This window comes from Microtus pennsylvanicus, chromosome 20, assembly GCF_037038515.1.
Source record: "Microtus pennsylvanicus isolate mMicPen1 chromosome 20, mMicPen1.hap1, whole genome shotgun sequence".
Classification (NCBI taxonomy): Eukaryota; Metazoa; Chordata; class Mammalia; order Rodentia; family Cricetidae; genus Microtus; species Microtus pennsylvanicus.
The window spans coordinates 12,677,047-12,702,050 of record NC_134598.1 but is presented as its reverse complement, the minus strand read 5'-3'; the positions used below and the strand labels follow the sequence as shown (position 1 = coordinate 12,702,050).

General features: G+C 44.5%; 1 protein-coding gene across 2 annotated transcripts in view; it reads left to right on the top strand.

The window, feature by feature from the left end:
- The window catches only part of Ptprb (protein tyrosine phosphatase receptor type B), a 109,648-nt gene that overhangs the window by 72,434 nt on the left and 12,210 nt on the right, over positions 1-25,004 (top strand). For both annotated transcript variants that reach the window (XM_075954877.1, XM_075954878.1), the window contains 16 exons: positions 887-1,150; positions 2,782-3,045; positions 4,518-4,799; positions 6,097-6,375; positions 6,912-7,061; positions 9,846-10,089; positions 11,527-11,633; positions 15,753-15,852; positions 16,672-16,755; positions 16,852-16,869; positions 16,976-17,057; positions 17,597-17,687; positions 18,363-18,439; positions 20,176-20,310; positions 22,112-22,234; positions 22,685-22,848. In XM_075954877.1, coding sequence (XP_075810992.1) covers positions 887-1,150; positions 2,782-3,045; positions 4,518-4,799; positions 6,097-6,375; positions 6,912-7,061; positions 9,846-10,089; positions 11,527-11,633; positions 15,753-15,852; positions 16,672-16,755; positions 16,852-16,869; positions 16,976-17,057; positions 17,597-17,687; positions 18,363-18,439; positions 20,176-20,310; positions 22,112-22,234; positions 22,685-22,848 — 2,464 coding nt within the window. The remainder of the gene's footprint in view (positions 1-886; positions 1,151-2,781; positions 3,046-4,517; positions 4,800-6,096; positions 6,376-6,911; positions 7,062-9,845; positions 10,090-11,526; positions 11,634-15,752; positions 15,853-16,671; positions 16,756-16,851; positions 16,870-16,975; positions 17,058-17,596; positions 17,688-18,362; positions 18,440-20,175; positions 20,311-22,111; positions 22,235-22,684; positions 22,849-25,004) is intronic.

The following is a 25,004-nucleotide window of genomic DNA, read 5'->3' as shown; positions in this document are numbered from 1 at the left end:
TTTTACCTATTAACAAAGCCCAGGAGAGTCCACAGAAGACAGAACTGATAAACCATTCAGTAAAATTGCAGGATGCAAAGTCAGCATACAAAAACAAACATGAAAACGTTTTAGTGTATCATAGCAAAACTCCCAGGAAGGAAATAAAGAACAGAATGCTATTTATAATAGTTACAAAGAAAACAAAGTACTTAGAATTTGCCTAAGAGAGTGAATGGTCTCTACAATGACAATTACAAATCTCTGGTGACAGAAATGGAAAAGGAAACAGAAACACAAAATTGGAAAGAGCTCCCACACTAGTGGAGTATAAGGAAGAACATGACTGAAATATCCACCACCTAACGTGACTTACAGCTTCAGTTCAGCGCCCATCAAAATACCAATGATATGTATGTCTCATAGAACTAGAAAAACATTCTAAAATTAATACAGAACCACAATAGACAGGAAACTAGCTAAAAAGAATTCTTGAGTGGAAAGAGCAAAGCTAAAAATATAATACTAGCCGATTTTAAAATACACTATAAAGCTAACGTGAGTATATCCTGTTGTCCTGTGTCGCGAAGACCCTGCTGCAAGACCAGCCCCCTCACTCTCTCTAGCAGTTCTTAGATGGGGTAAATGTTTGGGTAGGCCAACTCATAGCTTGTCTGGAGCGCAAACCTATCAAAATCAGAAACAGAAATATCAGCTGGGAAGGGCTGTTGACAAGACCTCTCAGGGAAGCCCATATTGGGAGGCTTCTGTTCGCATCTGTTGAAAGTCGGCATCTTAACTCAGAGCTGATGTGTTTGGAGTTGAATGTGTCCACCAAGGTGTTGATCCCAGACTGGGTCAGAGACATGCCAAACGCTGACTCATTCTTGTCCCTTGGCTCTTGCAGTCCCAGCAGCTGTCACCAATCTGAAGATCACGGAGAACTCCACTAAACACCTGTCCTTCAGCTGGACCGCCTCGGAGGGTGAGCTCAGCTGGTACAACATCTTCCTGTACAACCCAGACAAAACTCTTCAGGAAAGAGCTCAGGTTGACCCGCTGGTCCAGAGCTTCTCTTTCCAGAACTTGTTGCAAGGCCGAATGTACAAACTCGTGATTGTTACTCACAGTGGGGAGCTCTCCAATGAGTCCTTCATATTTGGCAGAACAGGTAAGACCCAAGCAGTAATAGCTTGGGAGGGAGGTGTCACCGTATCTCATGGTATCCACTGGCTCAGCCTTGATTTGTTCTTCCTTCCCTATTCAGTCCAGAGTGGAACTTTATATGAATATATGACCTTGAAACTTTGACACAAACTTAGACTAGGCATGAGTTGTGTCTATTAGTCTACTGGCTTCTGTTCCTTTGCCTCTGTTGCGTGGAGTTTGTGAAAAATGAACCAACTTCCTCTATTTGCCAATAAACCGTTGAGAAGAGGGTTGTAATCCCTCCTGATTCTAGTCAAGCTATGCCCTGCAACTCTCTGCAAGAAATACATGGAAGGCAGAGTAAGTCACAGAAGGTCAGGTACAAATCACACACACAAACACACACACACACACACACACAGTGACCACAGTGTGTTGGAAACATAGCCCTAGCTAAAAATGAACAAGACAAGGAAAATGGGAGACAAAAATCTCTCTGGGCTAGAAATAAGTTAAAGCTCATCCAACTTCAATGTTTTCTAATTTGACACCTCTTCTTCAGGGCTTTGAGGTGCCAGGTACATGACCAACTCCTAGAAAATGGCAATGATCAAGAAAGATTGGCTTCTGGCCTTAGATAGGCCCATGTTAGAGGAGAGAAGAGGGTCAGGGCAGCAGATTTTAAAGGGAGATGACCTTGAAAAATTCTGTGCAATGAGCATGTGCAGACCGTGGCTTAGTAGGACAGGGCACTACTTGGAACGGGGGGACTTCAGCTGAGATCTGAAGGTGAGAGAAGTCATTCCATGGAAATGTTCTTTTTGTCCACCAAAATGACTAAAAGAGAGCTGTGATGAGCTCAGACCACAAATAGCGTTGCCTACACGTTAGCATTGTTATCAGTCTCCTTGGTCAGAGGGACCTGGACCATTAATACACAGATAGCGGAAGATGCACATATGCATAGTAGTGCCTGACTCAACCCCCACACTCGGGAGGCTGCGGAGGGAGCATTGTGGGTGTGAGCATTTGAGCTACATAATAAACTTCCACATTAGAGGGGGGGAAAGGGACTCTCAATGAATCATCTTTATCCAAAGAATTAAAAGAAAAATCTATGGAGTAGATATCATTGAAACTTATTTACATATTTGTAGAAAAGACTCTGACCCCTTCTTTTCCTAAATTGAGGTTGTGCCCATACAGATTTTGACAAGGAATAAAATGACAGAACTGAGAACCTGAAGGCAAATGGAACAGTAAAGAAACACAGAGGGTGATTATGGGATGGTAGCTGCTGGAGAGGTGGGTCAGACTAGGAGAAACTGACACCATTTTTCTGGGTCATGTGGAAGGTTACTGGCACATTGCTGCCTGATACTAATCAGGTCCTCAATATTTTCTTGGACCTGTTTCTTGGGGTGCACGTAGCCAGCATGAAGATTTGCCAACTGCTTTGATTTGTTTTAACTGTCCCCATAGCTACCCCACATGAGCCTTGCTATGAGCAGGCTGACCCATCGGCAAGAGCTGAGTCCACAGTGCAAGTGGACTCAACCATGTGGCCGGCACAGCCCAGATTCTCACCTGCGTATCAGCACGGTTTCACACCACGGTCTCGTTCTCAGGGTGATCTTTTTTTTCTCCTTTCAGTCCCAGCTGCTGTGAACCATCTCAAAGCATCCAATCGGAACATGACAGATACCCTTTGGTTCAGCTGGAGTCCAGCCTCTGGGGACTTTGACTTCTACGAGTTGATTCTCTACAATCCCAACGGCACAAAGAAAGAGAACTGGAAAGACAAGGGCCTGACAGAGTGGCGCTTTCAAGGCCTCGTGCCTGGAAGGAAATACACCCTGTATGTGGTGACCCACAGTGGGGACCTCAGCAATAAAGTCACAGGGGAGGGCAGGACAGGTAAGAAGCCCAGTGGAGTACTGGTGAGGAGTGACTTCTAGAGATATATTTCAATAATGATTTTAATGATAAGATGGCTGGCGGGGGGCGGGGGGGGATCAAGTACTTGCTGCTCAAGGAAGAGGAGTAAGTTTAAACCCGAGAACCCAAGTACAGTAGAGCTTAAGGAAGCATATCTGTAATACTGTGTCCTCTTGGAGGCAAAGTGGGGGTGGGGACATGGGAAGCTTGCGAGCCAGACACCCTGGCATACGTGGGGCAGACAACAAAGACACCCTGCCTCGGCTGAGTATAAAGACTAACACTCAGTGTTGACCACCGCACATGAACTATGGGATGTATGCATGCTCTCTCTCTCTCTCTCTCTCTCTCTCTCTCTCTCTCTCTCTCTCTCTCTCCCTTTCACACACACACACACACATTCTTTCTCTGTCTCTCTCTCTTTCCCTCGTGGGCATACATGTATGTCTGTACATAATGGACACACACAATAATAAAATAAAACCCCTCCATCTCAGCTTTGTAGAAAAAGTACTAGGCTCTTGGTTGTGCACTGTCACTCACTTGCATGAAGCAAGGTAGGATCACTGAGCAGCTCAGCTCAGATCTAAAACACGAGGACAATGATAGAGATCACCGCTGTGTCACTATGGGCTAGTCTCTTCCTACATGCTGCTGTGCCTTGGGCATACACAGATAATACCTGTGTCCCACCTTGGAGTCTGTCTTAGTTAGGGTTTCTATCGCTGTGAAGAGAGACCACGACCATGGCAACACTTATAAAAGATATATTTAATTGGGATGGCTTGCTTACAGTTCAGAAGTTCAGCCCATTATCATCATGGTGTAACATGGCGGCATGCAGGCAAGACACGGTGATGGAGAAGTAGCTAAGATTGTACATCTTGCAGGCAATAGGAAGTGGTCTCAGTGTAACACCAAGGGAAGCTTGAGCAAAAGAGACCTCAAAACGCACCCCCTACAGTGATATACTTCCTCCAACAAGGCCACACCTACTCCAACAAAACCACACCTCCTAATAGTGCCACTCCCTTTGGGGGCCATTTCCTTGCAAACCACCACATAGTCAGTCTACAAAATTATCTAAAATCGGACACAGTTGTCTCTGAATCCCAGCCCTTCGCTTTCATATCTGATGGAGTACTTTCCCACACACATAACCCATTTGGGATACATTCACGTTCTGTGACATCTTGGTAAGGAAACTATGGTTATGAATATTTAAAGAAAAGACGTATATAATGCTATATATATATATATATATATATATATATATATATATATAGTGCCGTATACAAGGTTGCTACTATAAAAGAAAGTTTCTGCATCTATTATTATCATGTTTTCTCTTCATATGTTAAAGTAGATGTGATGTCACTCAGTGCTCTGAATCTATATGCTACGTCATGAATTTGATTATGTGATTTTTTTTCATTTTATTTTATGTATAGCCCCAAGTCCCCCCAGTCTTTTGTCATTTGCTGATGTTACAAACACTTCCTTGGCCATCACCTGGAAGGGGCCCCCAGACTGGACAGACTACAATGACTTTGAGCTGCAGTGGCTCCCCAGAGATGCACTCACTGTCCTCAACCCGTACAGCAACAGGAAATCAGAAGGACGCATTGTGTATGGGCTTCACCCAGGGAGATTCTATCAATTCAGTGTCAAGACGGTCAGTGGGGATTCCTGGAAAACATACAGCAAACCAATTTCTGGATCTGTGAGGACAAGTATGGCTTGTTTTGCTTCTCTTGACGTTCAGATGGGATGAGAGGATCATCTTACTCCAGTGGGGTTTGGGCTGAATCCATCGTCTCGTTTGAGATGGTTGGACTTGGATTCAGAGAGTGAGCATGCGTATTATCTCCTGTTCGGTAGAAAATAGAATAATAGAGTCCTTCTAGGTTTCTGTAGGCAAGACTGGAGGACGGCGACAGAAGTCAGTACATGGAGGATCATGACTCCTTACAGTTACTTCCCAGCCTCCTCTTTAGCAGAGGTCACTTTAATTGAGTAAGGACTCTGCCAGCCAGTACGTTAGGTGGCTGTACGTGTTTCCACCATGAAAGCATTATAATAACTCTATGAAGTAGAGACTCTTATTTTCCTCATGGACAGCTGGGCGGTAGAGGTGGAAAAGTCACTTGTCCAAAAGTGTTGATAAGTAGACTTTGCATTCAGGCTGGGAGCTTCCCTTTTAACCCCTAAACTACCCTGCCCCACCTTCTGTTCCACCAGTTTCGGTGTGCTCACATGCATTTGTTTTCTCTAACCATATCAACGATTTTCTAAAGAGACAGTTCCATTCCTTTTCTTGGGGTTTTTATTGTTGTATTGTTTTCGTTTGGGTTTGCAGTATGCAAGAGAGAACCCTTGGCCTTACTTGGGCCAGGCAAGTGCTACCTCCCTACTGGCATTTCTAGCTATTTCTTTTGCCTTTGTATTTATTTATCTATTTTGTGTGTGTGTGCTCTCATGAGTATGCATGTGCGTGCATGCCACAGCACACACGGATGTGAAGGCCAGAGGATAACTTGGGAAAGTCAGTTGTCTTCTTATAACATATAGGTTCCAGGCATTGAACACAGGCCATCAGGTTTTGCGGCAAGTACCTTTACCTGCTGAGCATCTCACGGGCCCCATTTTGACTTTAAACTTTTTCTGTTCGTTCATTAGTTCATTTATTTTGTTGTTTTTCAATACAGGGTTTTTCTGCATAGCCCTGGCTGTACTGGAACTCACTCTGTAGACTAGGCTAGCCTCAAACTCAGAAATTCACCTTTCTCTGCCTCCCAATTGCTGGGATTAAAGGCGTATGACACCATCGCATGGCTTAAACATTTTTTCCAAAGTGCAATCCAGTAGCCAGAAATTTTCCTTGATCCTTAAAAATATTTTCCCCCAAAAGCAATTCAATAAATTATGGGGACTGTTTGTGTACACCTCTGAGACAGTTCCCTCCAAAGGTGCTCGAGGAAGTGAGACTCCCACACTCCTGAGTTGTATTTGTCCCCTTTGCCCCCACAGAGCCAGACAAGATACAAAACCTGCATTGTCGTCCCCAGAACTCGACGGCCATCGCCTGTTCTTGGGTACCACCTGACTCCGACTTCGATGGTTATAACGTTGAGTGCCGGAAGATGGATACCCAAGAGATTGAGTTTTCCAGGAAACTGGAGAAAGAAAAATCTCTGCTCAACATCATGATGCTAGTGCCTCATAAGAGGTACTTGGTGTCCATCAAAGTGCACTCAGCCGGTGTGACCAGTGAGGTGGTTGAAGACAGCACCATCACCATGATAGACCGTAAGTGTCCCCCAAAGCTCTGCGCGGGCCCTCCTGTCACCCAGGGTAGAGGGCTATGCCCCTCTCTTGGTCATTTCCATCCCTTTCATTCTCCTGCACGCTGTCTTCGTGTGCACAGCCTTAGAGAAGAGAAGCTAATGGCTCCAGGAAAACAGAGACCTTTCTCTGAGTAAAGTTCTCCACTAGCAAACAAGTCAACATTAAACCGCCCGAATGAGTTGGAATTGAAGTGCATCGCCTTGCCTGGTCTAGTTAGTCTATAGCTAGTGGGGCTTTTAAGCGATTTGGTGCTACCACCGGAGGAAATCCTGCCCAGGAGCCTCCTCTTCCATTATGCTTAACGTGATACCGCTAATTGTTTTCTCTGCCTGCTTCTGTTCAGCAGAGGAGGAGGATTTCCTCGTGGGGGGCTGTAATAGCACACTCTCTACTGCACAAAGGCTGGGGTGACTGCAGACCTTCACCCCCCTGACCTGTTCAGAGGGAGAAAGCAGCCTCGTGACCCTGCTTGGCTCCTTCCTCACCTCTTTTTCCAGGCCCTCCTCCGCCACCCCCGCATATTCGTGTGAATGAGAAGGAGGTGCTGATCAGCAAATCCTCCATCAACTTCACTGTCAACTGCAGCTGGTTCAGCGACACCAACGGAGCCGTGAAATACTTCGCAGTGGTGGTGAGAGAGGCTGACGGTAAGTAGTGATGAGTTAATGAACCTAAGACACAGAATTGCCTCCTTAGAGGTCACGTGAGGGCTCCTTCAATGACAAAGTTGGGAGAGTGTAGGGAATTAAATTTTTAACACTCATTTCTCTCTCTGCTGGATCCAGGGAGATATAAGTAAAGCTGATCGGAGGTCCTTTGGCAACAAATCCCGTTATCTTTAGGCATACTGATTAAATGAGAAGAGAATAATAAAAATAACAATAACAGTAAACACTGTCTTGAAGAGAGTTGCCCACGCTTACAAGCTCAGCACTCAAGAAGCTGAGACAGGAGGACTACTATGAGTTCAAGAGCATCCTATACTATGTAGCAAGACCTAGCTCAAAAAAATATATATAAAGATCATTTTCAGAGCCATTATTATTTCCCAAGCACTGTTGGAAACACATGAACATCCCCTGGGCTACCTATCAATCTTGTTGGCTCCAACTTTTTTTTAATTCTGCCATTATGTAGCAGTATATCTCAACTCTTTATCTCTCTCTGTCTCAAATGTCTCTGACAGCCACCTACTCCCAAATTGTGCATCAACTCACAGAAACGCCCAAAAGCTTACAAGAGAGAAAAGATGTTCATTTGAATTATCACCTCCTTTACTGAATTTTGTTTGCTTGATCTTACTATTGCTTGTTTCCAGTGACAGGATCTTTTTTTTCTTTTTTTTTTTTTTTTAATGTAGCCCAGTCCGGTCTTTCCTTTGCTTCATAGTCCAAGTTAACTTTAGACTCATGAGTCTCCTGCCTCAGTTTCCCCACTGCTTGGATCACAGACATATGTCACCACACCCAACTTTTATTTTTTTAACAGTATTTCATTATCTTAGTTTTGTAGGACATGCAGAGACTGCCCGGTTTCCACAGGTTGGGACACACGCTATACAGTGGCTGTCACACCACTATACACAACTGAGTTGTCACCTTCAGAGTTCACTGTGACACACTCTGTCACATTGCCTGTGGGGGTGATGTATCGGGGGAGGGGTGCATGTGTCCAAGTATTCCTTTGCTGTTCAGGGCCTAAGGGTCAACTCTTTCGAATAGATCCCAGTGTGCACAGTGATTCTAGTCTATTTCACTTCCCTTAGTTTTCTCAAAATTATTTAAGGTGCTCTCCATGAATTTTCTTAATCATCTCTGACAACTTCTGAGCCGAGTGTGGGTAAAGAGGCGTTCTTAAACAGCACAGACACCAGAAGGATTTCTAGACTAAATGGCATTTTCTTTTCACTGGGTCTTTAACGGTCTGTATTGTTTTGCATTCTATTTAGTTGATGAAATTGGTTATGCATAATTAATTAGATAATTTCAAGGGTCACTGGTCCATCCCCAGTTTCCTCACACTCTGTAGTTGGAGACAAATGTGTGAGGCGCGAATAGTCTTTAATTAGACAGCCATGAAGATAACGTGTTTCCACATCACGTGCATCTAGGGCAGGGACCCAAAACTCAAAACCATCAGGGAGGTCAGCCTTCGGCTCTCCAGACAGGTGGGTTTCCAATACTGGCGTCCACAGACTTGCACGATGGTCCCTTGGTACCCAAAGAGAACAATCCATGCATATATACTCATCCTAGAGGCAATATTTTTTTTCATTTCAAATATTGCCATCAAAATAATATCTCCATTTCAGAAAAGGTAAATTAATGACAAAGCAAGAAGTCATCTGTAGTCTGGGACTTAAGAACGCTGGAGGCGGGGGTTCTCCTAACTAAGGGGCATGGCAGAAGGGATGTATAAAAGCAGAAACCCAGGAAGCCTTTAGAAAGCTAGCTTCAGGGTTTCAGCTAGGTTTTTGGGAAGAGGAAGAGAGAAGTAAAAGACCCCCAAGTCTCTGTCTGGAGCCTTTTTAGAGTGTGTCCTGAGAATATAATACCAGGAGGACCTCAGTTCTTGGAATTAATCTCTTCTGGTTGATTCCTTCTCTACCCACAAATCTGAATCCCCAGGCACAGAATAAATAAAATACCAATAAATCAGGAGAAAAAAAATTCTAAGATATTCTCCTGGTGAGTGGTTCTTATTAAACGAAGTCCTAGGTGCTGTGATAAACCCACTTCTGGAAAGACATCGAAGACAGAATCCTATCTTCGTAATATTTACCTTATTAAGTATGCTTTTTCTTTTTCCTCAAGCAACATCAAACCTAATTCACAGCATTCAAACAGGCCGGGTGGACAACAGACTGGATGGATAGCAGGCTGGGTGGACAGCAGGCTGGGTGGACAAGGAGAGTATTTTGGGAAGTGCTCAGAGTGAGCAGACCAATTTGAGCCAGGACCAAATCGTGTTCAAGATAAGAGATCAGTAAGACAACTCTAGACATGCAGGTTGTCCAGGGGGACAACTGCTCTGCCTTGGGACATGATTTCCTTATCTCTTCTCTATCTCCCAGGTCATTAGAGTTTCTGCAAGGACAGTAAGTTTGGCAAGGTAGAGTGATTACTGAGTGGCTTCACTCTCTTGAGTTGCCAGGCATTCAGAACCGTGGGACATGTTATTATTTGATGTAATTGATTGACTCGGTGGCCTAGAAAATCGAATGTGTATTGCATAAGTATAAAAATTATTTTTATGTATATTAGAAACAATAGTTTCATAGCATATTCTGAGATTGCCAAATCCTTATTATGGTATAACCGAAGACAGTGGATAAACATGTAGCCTTAGAAACATGACACGTGCATGTATGCACGCACACACACACATACACACACACACACTAGTTTTTAACTGTAGGTTTTCTCCTGCAGGCGTGGATGAGCTGAAGCCAGAACAACAGCACCCTCTCCCTTCCTACCTGGAATACAGGCACAACGCCTCCATTAGAGTCTACCAGACCAATTACTTCGCCAGCAAGTGCGCCGAAAGCCCCGACAGCAGTTCTAAGAGCTTTAACATTAAGCTCGGAGCCGAGATGGACAGCCTTGGTGGTAAATGTGATCCCAGTCAGCAAAAGTTCTGTGATGGACCACTGAAGCCGCACACCGCCTACAGGTTAGATGCATGGCCATCATTGGCCTGGGAGACGTATTACATTATGAGGTACTCAGGCAGCTAAGCAACGTCAGTGCCTATGAACTCCTGTAGACGAATAGCCTACGCGGCAAGAGTATTCTATATTATATTAGAGAGAGTGATTTATACAAGCTGAGCTCCTGCATCCACTCTCGGGTAATGTGCAAAGAGGGCTTTTTCAGCACTGTACAAAAGCTCCAGGACATTGTGTGAAGGACTGAGGGGTTTTAATAGATTATTCTTTCTCCTGCAACTGCCTCAGCCTTTCTCAAGTAATATACGCTGCTCGCCGTTGTGAAAATAGTCAGCGAGACTGAGTTTGGGGAGACCCCAACAATGTGAAGCTCCATCAGACACTTTTAATGAGACTGAAGCTATACTTCCTCTCTAAGGTGTACAAACGTGAAAGTGCTCTATGGTCCAGACAGGGCTCTTGGAGAGAGCTCTGCCTAAATGAAAGCACCTGTTCCTCGCTCTGAGGTGGCGCATGAGTCTAGCAGCTGTTTGCTTTTAAGCCCCCAGAAAGCACAGCTGCAGCCAGCAGAGAGAGCCTTCCTGCCCTAGGAATTTGTGGCATTCTTATTCTTCATTGTGTTTAAATAGAGTCATCCAGTCAGCATCCTCCAGGGAAAGGAAACCTAAGCGCCTGTCTTGGATGATAAGGCTACAGACATCCAAATTTATTATTTCCTCAGAGGATGGACCTTCTCTGTTGGGTGTTGTGGCAAGCCTGATAATCCAGGCAACGCGGCAGCCAGTCAGGTTCCCTGTGAGCCAGTGTATATTCTGGTTGATCAGAGCCAAGCAAAGTCTTACTGACTTATGTCAGTCTTTATGATAATCACCATAGTGACACCTGAAGTCGTCGTCTTCTTCTTCTTCTTCTTCTTCTTCTTCTTCTTCTTCTTCTTCTTCTTCTTCTTCTTCTTCTTCTTCTTCTTCTTCTTCTTTTCCTTCTCCTCCTCCTTCTCCTTCTCCTCTCCTCCTCCTCTTCTTCTTCCTCTTCCTCTTCTTCTTCTTCCTTCTCTTCCTCCTCTTCTCCTCCTACTGTTTCTGCTTCCTTTCTTAAGAATTCCATTTTCTTTTCTTGGTATTCGTTAACATCAGACACATTGTATCTATAAACGTGCTGTATGACTTTCTCCACGGGATTGAAGTTTTCATGGTGGTAAATTTTGCTTTAGTCCTCTTATGATCCCTGGCTCCTAGAAAGTGACCTGCACACTGCAGGGGCTCAATAAGAATTTGATGACCGAATCAGTGAATGATTGCATGAATCCATGCCTGTCTGGCTCCATAGTTCATCTCACCCTGCACACAGAACAACCACCTACCGACCCTGTTTCCCCTTGAACTCAGTTTTCGGTCCATCCTGCGCCGCTCAGTCGCTGGTTAAATAAACGTGTTTTCTTTCAGAATCAGCATCCGGGCCTTTACGCAGCTATTTGACGAGGACTTGAAAGAATTCACAAAGCCCCTCTATTCAGACACATTTTTCTCGTTGCCTATCACCACCAAGTCAGGTAAGGCTCCTCTCCGTCCACGCATGCCTTCCCCGGTTACCAAATCATCTACAAGAGCCTTTAGTGGGGAGGATGGTGACTTGCCTGATGGTGGCTGGTATTTATTTTCCCTTGGATTTTAATCTCCACGTGACCATGGATTGACGTGGATCAGAGGGACGACACCAGTTCTACAGAACAGACTGGAGGGAGATAAATCTTAAAAGAAGGAGGAAGCACATGCTGTTTTTCCACTAAAAATGAAGTGTTAAGAGAATGAGAAACACCAGTACTTAAGAGCTTACATGCGTCACAATGTAAGCCAACCCAAAGGGCTGTCCGTTGTAGGTCAGACAGAGAGGGCCAGGGAGCCAGACCAAAGCCATGACAGGTTTCTAATAGCCACTGCCAGGGACCAGGCCTTCCTTTGGTTTACTGGAGGTGGCTGGAGTTGAGCAAGCAATTCTCAGGAAAGCCACATCTCAGGGGCAATCAATCAGCAGGCGTGTCCAACAGCCTTCTGCTAGCTAAAACTAACCTTCCCTACCCTGCCGCTGGAAAGTCCTTAACCCCAACAGCCACCTGCCAATCCTGGAAATTTGTTGCTTAAACCCACCAATCAGCCCCCAGACTAATCTCTCCTTCCTAGAACTCCCCTAGCCCCGCTTGAAAGGAGCCTGTGAGCTTCTCTGGAGGTGGTCATGCACAACCCTGCCAGATGGGTAGACCCCAGCATGTTGGTGATATCAATAAATGCTCTTATGAGTGAGTACATCCCATGTTCATCTTTTTGGGTCTGGCTTACCTCACTCAGGATATTTCCATCCATTTGCATGCAAAATTCGAGAAGTCATTGTTTTTTACCGCTGAGTAGTACTCTAATATGTATATATTCCACACTTTTTTCATCCATTCTTCCATTGAAGGGCATCTAGGTTGTTTCCAGGTTCTGGCTATTACAAATAATGCTGCTATGAACATAGCTGAACAAATGCTTTTGTCATATGATCGGGCATCTCTTGGGTATATTCCCAAGAGTGGCATTGCTGGGTCCAGGGGTAGGTTGATCCCGAATTTCCTGAGAAACTGCCACACTGATTTCCAAAGTGGTTGCACAAGTTTGCATTCCCACCAGCAATGGATGAGGGTACCCCTTCCTACTGACTGCATACATGACTGGTGGCCTATCGTGAGACTTCTTGCAGACCTTAACAAAAATACACATATGGGGATGGTTCTCTGTAGCTGCACGTTCAATACTGTTGTAGCCCAGAAAAAAAAATCAAGAAACAAATATGTTTGTGCCAATTATAAAGACACTTTCTTTTCGTGCCATTGTTCTTTAATATAGCCTACCACCGGCTGACACGGCACGCGCATTGTATGGGCGTTGTCAGTTAATCCAGAGGTGTCCTACATCAAACAGAGGGTATGCGAGTTTGTATGGAATAATACACCACCATTTAGGTATGGGTCATGGAAGCAATCGCCCATAAACACTAGGGGCAAGTGTGCATGTAAAAAAAGTGGGGAAGAAAAACACTAAGTATTAATTTTTAATTATGATATCCAAAAATAGAGGTTAAAGGTGATTTTTGTTTTCCTTCTATTTGTTGTTTTCTTATACATTAAAGTCTTTTTTTAATATTTATTTATTTATTTATTATGTATACAATATTCTGTCTGTATGCCTGAAGGCCAGAAGAGGGCGCCAGACCTCTTTACAGATGGTTGTGAGCCACCATGTGGTTGCAGGGAATTGAACTCAGGACCTTTGGAAGAGCAGGCAATGCTCTTAACCACTGAGCCATCTCTCCAGCCCCTACATTAAAGTCTTGTGTAGCACAATTAATAAAAATTGTCCCAGAGATCGAAATTGGGGTTCAGTAAAGCAAAACAGCCAGTCACTGGCTCTTACCTCGACCTCAGTCCAAAATAGCGATCCTGCCTCCAGGAATCGCAGAATGAGACTGTGTGTGCGAGCTGTCTCCTCCCGTTTCATAATCCTCTTTAGGGCAGGGATTAAACGCATGCACCACTACCGCCCGCTTTCGATGGCAAGCTAGTGTGGCTACTGGGATTAAAGGTGTGTGTCTGTAAGGCTGGTGGGTGTTGCTGTTTTACTCTCTGAACTTCAAGGCAAGCTTTATTTTTTAAAATACAAATGAAATATCACTGCACTCTTGGGCCAGTGAAATGGCTCAGTAGGTAAAGTTACTTGCCTCCGAGCCTGACTGCCTGAGTTTGATCTCCCAGAACCCACATAGGAAAGGAGAGAGAACCAACTCTTGCAAGTTGTCCTCTGACCTCCACATTCACACCAGGGCACACCCATGCACACACACAATAAATAAATAAGTAAATGGAATTACAATTTTTTATTTTAAAAAATAAAAAAAAATGTTAATTTAGAGGTCAGTGTGTCATCACTCACTTGTAGCTCAGAGGCAGAGTTCTTGCCTAGTACATGGGAGGATCCCCCAAGTCCAATCCCCAGCAAAGTAACAATAATAATTTTAAAAATTAAAATGTAAATTTGAAAGGCTTTGCATAAATGTTTGGAGGAAACCTGTGTAGCAAGTTTGGGGGACAGCATGGGCGGCCGTGGTGAGTGACACTTGCCAGTCCCCCCTTTGGAGCTGGCTTTGCACTCTCCGGAGTACAGCTCCTGCAGTTATTGTCACCTGCATTTTAAATGTAAGAACCTGTGGTACCAAGAGGTTAAGTAACTTGCTCAATCATGTTCAGCTGGTATTCAGGCATCTTACATCTAAGCCTGCGGTCTCAGCACTACCCTGTCTCTGGTTTTCTCCACTGTCATGAAAATTGCTTGACTCCCATGGTCTTGTTCTCTGACTCCATCATATCCCAGCTTTCCTTGTCTGGTGTGCTGCAGGCTCAGACTTTTGGTCTGGGCACGTTGTGTTGGTCTCTCCTGCTGCGCGATAAAGGATGGTCCAACCTCACAGCCCTTCCTCTCTGTTTCTGGCAAATATGAGGATAACCTCCTTCATCCTGGGCCAAAGAAGGATCAGAAACCAGCTAAGAGGATTTGGATGTGCCTGGCTGAAATTTACTGTTGAATAGAGACTTTGCAAACACGATTCTTTCCAATTTGAACTATTATGTTGGAACGGAAAATTTATGTAGTCCAATAAAAAAAAAGCTCAGCAAATATTCAAAGCAGAATCATAAATGCTTTAAAGGAAAATGTCTGTGTTGATTGGATGAGTAATGTAATTCAATATAGAATAAAGGAAGCCGGGCGGTGGTGGCGCACGCCTTTAATCCCAGCACTCGGGAGGCAGAGGCAGGCGGATCTTTGGGAGTTCGAGGCCAGCCTGGTCTACAAGAGCTAGTTCCAGGACAGGCACCAAAGCTACAAAGAAACCCTGTCTCGAAAAACAAAACAAACAAACAAAAAAACAAAACAACAACAACAAAAAGAATCAATATAGAATAAACAGATCTAATGTTTAAGAGTGGAGCCCCCAAAACTAAACAGGAAAAGCAAAATAGGAAGACTTTCCAAAGGAAAAACAGACCAATGATTCATAGCAATGAACACTTTCAAGTAAAGATGTATGAACTAAAGGGTCTACTGTGTGACTCACTGGGCCACATGACAGCTTCTGCAAGGAAATCATCATCTTTGTCTTCCTCCTCCTCTTCCTTTTCCTCTTCTTCTTCCTCCTCCTCCTCTTCTTTCTTCTCTTCTTCCTCCTCCTCTTCTTCTTTCTCTTGTTTGGTTGGTTGTTTTGGTTTTTGATGGTCTTTTTTAAGTTTTATCTTAAGAGGGGGAGGTTGCAAGGGGATGGGGAGATGAGTGGGATCTGGATGCAAGATGGGAGATCCACAAAGAATTAATTAATGCATAAAAGAGAATATATACATTATCTGCTCCCAGAGGTGATGAACTTTTACTCTGGAACCAACCTGCCTATAACAGGATGTAGGCAACGGCTCTTTCACCCCAGCTGCCTGCTCATGGCTTTGGGGTCGTCAATACCTCACTGTGGGCCTCTTGAACGGCACAAATGGCGATGTTATTTAGGAAGACGGCTCTCATCGCTGCCAGATTGGTGCCTTACCACTAATCCTCGCTCCTTTTATTTGTCGTTTCCCTCTGGATTATCGCAGAGCCCTTGTTTGGCGTTATTGAAGGTGTGAGCGCTGGCCTGTTTCTAATTGGCATGCTGGTAGCCCTCGTCGCCTTCTTCATCTGCAGACAGAAGACTAAGTAAGTGTGAAGAAGCCCTTAGCCATCAGGCTCGCCAACATAGAGGGACTGCTCAAAATGCCCTTTAGTCTGAACGGGCAAACTAGTTTCATTTCTCCAGGTTAAATCACCGTAGTTTCCTTTAGTAAGAACAAGAGTCAAACTGAATCCGAGACTCATGCCTCTCCAGGTTTCCTACAAACCACTGATGCACCGGGCCCTCATCATTGATGAGAGGCCATCAGTAGATCTATTTAAATATGGACCAGAATCCTTTTGCACAGACAAAACAGTTGGGGTACATAACCTCATGAAGACAGACTTTTTTAAACTGCCTGCGTGCGTTTCTGAAACGCCCTAGAAGGTACGGCTGGCATGAACATCGTGGGATTCACCAGCTATCCTAATTTCAGGAAGAACTAAAACGAATGCTTTCCTGAACGGGGCCCTTTTCTGTCACTAATTTAAAAAAACAACAACAAAAAAAAAAAACCTTTGTGTTCCTTGTGTTCTCCCTTACAACCATATCTGGCATCTGAAGTTTTCTAGCTTAGGGGACTTTCTTAAGGAAAGTTTTATTGAGTGTGGCAAACGATTATGACCAAACATCAGGAGACATCTTTCCATTATTCTGGAGATAGGTTCCTGAGTGGGCAAGGTGACATCATATTGTTCCCATCTCCTCTTCCTCCCCCAAAGAGATGTCAGATGAGTGCAGACTTCCATGGACTCTGAAAGTTTCACATTTGCACAAGTGTGCACAGCCTTACCGTAAATGGGGGACATTGCACAAGCCAAGTAACACAATTAGAATAAGGAAATCTGTGTGCTATGTTTCAGCCATGGCCGAGAAAGGCCGTCTGCCCGCCTGAGCATTCACAGGGATGGGCCTTTGTCTGTCCACTTGAACCTGGGCCAGAAAGGGTAAGTGCCAAAGCTTCCTTTGCCCGGTTTACTGAAAAATGGTATTCTGTGAGATTTGCTAACAAGGCCCCTCTTTCTTTGTTGTCTATCTCACAGCAACCGGAAAACCTCTTGGTAAGAGAAAACGTATTAATTAATTCGCTTTTGAAATACAACTCAGCCTGGTGAGAGCCCGTTCCTTCAGTAACTTCTTCTCCTCTTGTTTTGTTTTGAATTACAGCCCCATAAAGATAAATCAGTTCGAAGGGCATTTCATGAAACTACAGGCTGACTCCAACTACCTTCTGTCCAAGGAATATGAGGTACGGTGCAGGCCCGGGAAGCCTCTGCACCCACCTGCAGCATTCCCTCTTCAATGCGACTGTGAAGTCACAGTTGGGATGCTTCCGGTCTCAGGAGACCACTCCTGTGTCTGAGCCGGGCCCCTTGAACAGAATTCCACCTGTTCTCGGAGGCTGGTTTGAGTTGGAAATGCACGGCACACTCAGTGCTTTCTGATCAGTGGGAAAGAATGAACACATTTCAATGTGATACTGTCCATTACTCAGCGTGTCTGGGGGGGAAAGTAGTTTGGAAAAGAGTACTGGGGCTTTGCATATCAGTTTTGCTATATGCGTGTCCTGGAGCGTGGTATTTATGGCCTCTAAGCCGCATCTGTAGGATAGTATTAAGAGCACCTCTCATGTAGGGTTGTGAAAAGGACCGGATCCCATGCATACGGAATGCCAGTGTTCCGTAAACTGTAACTCGGGTACACTTCTTTATGTGTCTCTGGGGTTGTATGAGTTGCCTTGTTTTATTTTATAATCTCCACTTGCAAACTTTTTTCTAAACCTAACAGGACTTAAAAGACGTGGGTCGAAACCAGTCATGTGACATTGCTCTCTTGCCTGAGAATAGAGGGAAAAATCGCTACAACAACATATTGCCCTGTAAGTTTTGTGTTGGAACTTAGTGGTGCTCTTACATAAAACACATGTGCATGTGTGTGTGTATGTGTGTGTGTGTGCATGCGTGTGTGCGTGTATGTGTGTATGTGTGCAGATTAGCTAGATATGCATACTCTCAGGCTCTAAAGACTTTAATAAGAAATGTCCCCAGTGCTCAGGCGCTTCTCTCACAAGGGTAATGGCCATTTTAAACTCTGGTTCTGAGGCCCAGTTGGCATTTCTCTTTGCTGCTCTTACTCTTTCTCCTTGGAGGCTCAGAGCATGACCAAAGTTAAGAGCAGGGCTCTGACTGACACACTTGGGTTCACCTCACAATCTTTAGTCAGCGATTTTTAAGAAGAGCAGCCTACCCTATCAGGTAGAGCCATCAAAGGCGGTTTTCCTGCTGGTATTCATTCCAGAAGTGAAAGAGAGCTGGCTGCTGCATGGAGCAAGGGTGTTAATGTTGCAAAGGAAACCATATGGGGCTTCCCATTGTTTCCTGCATCCTTTGTTTATGTACCACCTACATCACATGCCCCGAGTCAGCTACCATGTCAGAGCCCCAACTTATTAAACAGAGATAGGGGATCAGAGGTCAGGCAATCTAATACCACATTGCCCACATGGGACTAACATCCCAGGTAGCAGCAAATCATTCCATCAATCTCCTTGCAGATGATACCTCAAGGGTGAAGCTGTCCAACGTAGATGATGACCCGTGCTCTGACTACATCAACGCCAGTTACATCCCCGTAAGTGAACTCCCGTGTCGTCATGCCCAGGATGAAGCTGATGATGGCTATGTAGGACAGGCGACGCCTTCTAAGCCTCCCTACTATTCTCCCTAGAAACAAGTTGCGAGATTTAAAAGACCATGTCCACTTGCCATAAAATACAGGTTGCTCCCTTCGATCGCTGTTTTTCACAACAGCCAAGGTCAGGTGCAGTTCTCACAAACCCAGGATGCGTGTTCAAAGATTGTTTCCTTTCTGTGGCCCTGAGATAAGGAAGATTAGTCTTGCTCAAGGAAGATGGCCCCTATGGGTAAGGCCACCATGCCAAAAGGGCCAATCTCTTGCTACTTGGACTTTTGCAAGACACACATCCACACTTCAAAGTTGTGCTAACTTCCGGGCTCTGATACCGACTTACATCTTGCCAGCCTCCCACATACCAAAAAAGGGCGGCTTTAAAGGTCAAAAAAAAAATACACCTAGATCTGATCTGAATTCCACTTCTGTCCCTGGCTGGCTCTGTGACACAGTTCTGTCACCTCACTGAGCCCCCAATTCCTTTTCCAAAAAAACTGGGAAAATACCTCATTATTGTCTATACATTCAGTAAGTGCTAATCAATTGAGTGATAACTATAATCCAAAGACTGAGATATATAAAGGGATTATGTCTCTAAGAGAATTGTTGGATAGTCGCAACCTTGAAGAGTCACAGGGCAATGTCATGTTTACCACGCCAGAGCAGTGTCTCCTGCATGAAAGACCATCAACACCACTCACGCTTCAACACCGTCTGTTCTGTCAGAGACAGGTAGAACTGCTACTTTGCACTTCTAATGACCCCTGTGTGAACCCATCCCCGCTAGCCTGAGGACCACACTGAGTAGCAAGAGATTAGAAGGTACCACAGAACACGGAGGAGGAGAATGCCAGCCGATAGAGAGGAAGATGAAAGATGACTTCAGTCAGGCAGACAAGGTGCTAAGGATAAATAAAGATTAGCCAGGCTGAGAAGCAGTGTGTGGGTGGCTGGGTTGTGGATGGCAGAACCAATGTAATATAGAGAGCTTGAACAAAGGCAACGAGAAATGAGCTTCCACTAAGACTTAGAACTAATTCTGGAGTGCTAAAGGGAAGAAGGAATTAGTGGGAATATCTAGGTCACTATGGTGAGGATGAAGCCAGAGCAGTCCAGACCTACTGTGCATCCTCTGGGAGAAGCTCAGGGCATGAATGGCTCATTTTCCATTAAGTGTTCTCTGTATGATACCTCTTTCCAAACTAGTGTAATGTCGATTATTCAAAAAAAGAGTAACTGTTCTTTGAACAGTTCACACACACACACGCAACCACTAAATACACAAACAAAGGCACACACATAGGTACATATAGACACAGAAACATTAACCATATACACAGTCACACATAAAGGCACACACAGACACATACATGGGTATGCATAGACACATACACAGGCACACAGGGACACACACACAAAAGTAAAATTGTTTTCTCTCTTGGGGCTGGAATCTTCCATTCGCCTTGACAGCAGACCCAGCCTATTAAGGGGACCGTGGTTGTAAACAATGGCCCAACGCTCTCTCCTTTGTCCTTCCCACTCCCAAGCCTTGACACTTGTGCTCATATCTGGGCCTGGCAGAGATCCCCATACCTTCTAATCTGTGAGCTAGCTCTGTGTTTACAGTTCTGAAGAGCCTATTGTTTCTGACTCTCCGCATTGTAAACTTATCGCAGGGTAACAACTTTAGAAGAGAATATATCGCCACACAGGGACCGCTTCCTGGCACCAAGGACGACTTCTGGAAAATGGCGTGGGAACAAAACGTTCACAATATCGTCATGGTGACCCAGTGTGTTGAGAAAGGCCGAGTGAGTAGACAGTTTTCTTGCCTCCCTGGCTTTGCCCTCTGCTGTTCTTCTGATGGAATTCTATCCTCCTTCCCCATCCAAAGTTCCACCCACAAACCCAAGAAGACACCCTGGGAGAACTCTGTTAAGGAATTAAGCCACTTGATGATAAAAGAACAATGTGGATCCTTTTTTAAACTCTTGGTCAGACATTTCGTTCAAACTGTGAAGCCTGTGAGAGTCGGAAGCAAACGTGAGTGGGGAGAATGCCTGACCCCATGCTCTGTCCTTCGGAGTGTGGGTAGGAGAGCCACCCTCAGAGACGAGGAACCTCCCAGGAGAGAAGTATTTGGGGCTGTACTGGCAAACATGAAGTAAAATATCTATCTGAACTATTATTAAAATCTTATATATTTATAATCCCCATTTATAATCTTTTATATTATATGGCTACATTTAGGATTAAAAGACTGAAGGTAAAGAGCTTAATATGTGTATGCGGGATTTCCAGACTGTCTTACATCATCCTACCTAGACTGGGACCTATGTCTTTCTCCACAAGACTAACCTTACTAGATGATATTTATATAAATATTGATGAAATGGCTAGAATACTTATTCATGTAAACATATTACATATCCATGTAAACAGAAATTCAATACACATATGTAGCTATATCTGCCTACCTCACCATAAAATAAAATAAAAGTTATGTTCATTGTTTTGATACCCAAGTCTATATACAGAAATACAAATATATACTGATAGCCAATGAATATGTATCTTATAAAATATATCAATTTTAATTAATCTGTTCTGTTATACAGAGGGCTGCTTGTTGTTTTCAGCCACCTAGCTAGCTTAGACCCAAAATAATCACACAGAAACTGTATTAATTAAATCACTGTTTAGCCCATTAGATCTAGTTCTTTATTGGGTAACTCTTATATTAATTTAACCCATTTCTATTAATCTGTATATTGCCATGTGGCTGTGGCTTACTGGGTAAAGTTTCCAGCATCTGTCTCCAGCAGCTCCATGGCTTCTCTCCTGACTCTGCCTTTTTTTCTCCCAGCATTCAATTTAGTTTTCCCCACCTACCTAAATTCTAGCCTATCAACAGGCCAAGGCAGTTTCTTTATTCACCAATGGTATTCACAGCATACAGAGGGAAATCCCACATCACTGTTCAGAATATAAAAACAAATACTCAGAATCTCCTTCCTCATCTCTGTGCACATAAACACAAGTTCAGCTGCAAGTTCTAACTCCTCAAAGGTCTCTGTCATGGGACCCAGGTAAGGAAAATGATAAAAATTTGAACAGCACCGGACCAGAAAACAATGCCTTCCTATGTTTGGCTAGGTCTTTCTTCTGACAGAACAGTTTTCCCCTTCTTGAAATTCTTGGGGAAGGAATACCAGGCCTTGTGAGGCAACACCTCTCTGCCACTGAGTTAGGGCTCCAAGTGCAAAAAGAAGAAATTTTAAGTTGTTTATATTGGTTGGTGGGACCAGGACACCTAGGAAATCATTGAGAAAAAAGAAAAGAAAAGAAAAAACAAAAAACTTTTAAGCTGTCCTAAAGGTGAATGAATCTGAAAGTGGGGATGGTTCATGCTGGGGGCGGGGGCAGTTTCTTGCTATCCCTTGGAAGAACATCCTGACCTTATCACTGGTCATGAGCAGATTAATAGAAAGTAAATGATCAAGTAGTTTTAGCACCTGGTCCTGGATCCCTAACTCAGGGATTTGAGGGAGAGTGAAGACGGCCTTGCTGTCATGTTTCCAGACTTATTTTTTCCTCTCTCTTCTCTTCTAGGTGAAGTGTGACCATTACTGGCCAGCAGACCAGGACTCTCTCTACTATGGGGATCTCATCTTGCAGATGGTCTCAGAATCCGTGCTTCCCGAGTGGACCATCAGGGAATTTAAGATTTGCAGTGTATGTTAGTTTGCTTGACTTCATTTTAAAACCCAACTTAGAAGCCAGGTACTGTGGTTATATATTTCGAATCCCAGCATTTGGGAGGTGGAGGCAAGAAGTTCAAAGTCATTCTCAAATACATGGATAGCTTGGGGCAAGCTTGGGCTACAAGAGACCCTATCTCAGGAAAAAGAATGGGAGGGAAGGAGAGAGGAAGAAAGGGAAGGAGGAAAGGAGGGAGGAGGGAGGAAGGAAAAGAGGGAGGGTAGGAGGGAGGAGGGAGGCAGGAAGGGAAGAGGGATGGAATGAAAGAAACAACACAGCTTACACAGGGGGGACTCTGAATCCTGCTTTTCCTGACTCGTAGCCTGTAGTTTCAGACCATGAAAAGTCCCGTGCGGCACAATTGTCAGAGTCCGTGTGCTTCCCTCAGCCGTCCCTCTCATTGCCTGCTCTCCACTCCTGCAGGAGGAACAGCTGGACGCACACAGGCTCATCCGTCACTTTCACTACACAGTATGGCCAGACCATGGAGTGCCAGAGACCACCCAGTCCCTGATCCAGTTTGTGAGAACGGTCAGAGACTACATCAACAGAAGCCCGGGGGCGGGGCCCACAGTAGTGCACTGCAGGTAGGAGCAATGGAAGAGGTGGGGGGGGGCGATGTCAGTAAGAGTCCACAGCAATGCGAGGGGTACATGGCCCATGGGGGATCTCCAAGCCAGCCGGGCTACCTCTCCCCCCAGCGAGTGCCTCGTGTTCTCCTCCTCTTCTAACCTCATTCTTCTTCACAGCTTCTCCCTTTCCATTTTCCTCACCTCCCACTTTGTTCTCCCCCTCGCTCTCTTCTTGTTCTTTTTCCTACTGCATGAGCTATAGGATCCTTAAGTGACTTCCACGCCCTCCATCATGGTCCTGTCTCTCCTTCAGCCCAACGTCTGGCTCTTTTCCTCGCCCGTTCTAGCCCAGAAGTTGACTCTACAAGCTTATTCTTTTGCTTTGCTTGCTTCCAAATTTTTTAATTAATTTTTTTAGATTACCGTGCATACCAATAGGTTTCATTATCACATTTTCATACATATATGTCCTTATACTTTATTTCTGTATGGTCTCCTCCCCCACAGACCTCCCCCATATATCCCTCTGATGGGTTCCCCTCTTACCCCCTCTGCTTTCATGTCATAAGTATTTCATTGCCTTCTCCCTCCTTGAGATCACTGTCTCCCCTCTCATGGCCCCCTTTCTAGTTTCATTACACACACACACACACACACACACACACACACACACACACACACACACAATGTATTAGTTACTTTTCCATTGCTTTGATGAAGACACCATGAACAAGGCACCTTACGGGAGAAAGAGTTTCTTTGGGCTTACAGTTGCAGAGGTTTCACGTCCATTCTGGCAAAAACAATATGGCAGCCAGCAGTAGCATATGACTGAAGATGCCAGCTGAGCTTACCTGTTGAACTGCAAGCAAGAAGCAGAGAGAAGACAGGAAGTGGGCATGACTATAGATACTCAAAGCCTTCCCACGGTGACATACTTCTGCCACACCTTCTAAACCTACTCAAAGGGCACCACTAACTGGGACCCAATGTTCAAATGCCCGAAAACTGTGGGAGTATTTCCCTTTCAAGGCACCTCATGTAATTTTCCATCTAGGTCCTGAATAGAGGAGGAAACACACTATTTTTCTTTCTGAGTCTATTGCACAGACTTCTTCTTGCTTTCTGCCTTTTTGTTTTGTTTTGGAGACAGGGTGTTTTCTGTGGTTTCCTGCTGTTTTTACCTCCTTGAGTTAGCGTTCTCGCTCCTCCCCTTGAAGGAGCCTTCTCCACCTATTGATATCACTGCCCCAGACTCCCCTCCGGGTCTAGTAGCATGTTCTCTTCCACGGGCGATGCTAGAACAAAATACTGCAGATCGGGTAAAAGGACTCAGTGAAAGGACTCAGTATTGTGGGGTGCTCCCCTCTGGAGCCTGGATTAGGCACAGATCACACCCAAACCCCGATTTCCTACACAAAGAGATCCTTTATTAAGCAAGGTAGAGAGACAAGATGGCTGAATCTGAATCAGGCAGAGAGGGCAGCAAACGGCTTTACAGGGTGTGAATTTTAAAGGGAATAAAGGGTAGGTCGGTGTTAGAATGAGCTAGGGCGTATTGATAAGTTCTAGTGGGTATTTTAATGAGGGTAGTCAAAAGAATCAATTTTGATTCCTGGACCTTGGTCAGCCTCAGGAATGAGTCAATGGCCAAATAAGAGACTAGACCTTGGTGGCCAGCTTTAGGAATGTAATCTAAAGGTTTAGCAAGGGGGAGGAGGGTAAAAGGCAAAGCTTGTCAGTACCATGTTTGCCAAGTTAGGACCTGTGTTTGTTATTCCCGGGCCTGTGTTTGCTATGCTCAGGCCTGTGTTTGCCATGCCCTGGGCCCTTCATTGGCAGTTTATAAACAACAGAAATTTACCTTTCACAATTATAGAAGCTTAAAGACCAAACCACAGACATCTTGGTCTTATAGGGACCTTATCTCTGAAACCACGTATACCCTCCAACAGAAAGCTATGTCCTCATGTGGAGGAAGGAAGACAAGGGACAGGCAAAAGGACCTAGCTAACACACTCCAGATGTCTAGAGTCAATTTTTTCTCTTAAATTTCTTTTTCTCTCTTGACTTTTTTTTTTTGCTTCAGTTCATGTGTCCTTAAAATCAACTTAACGAACCAGCGTTCTCTCTCTGGGCAGCCTGGTGTTTCACTAATTAATGTTTGCAGC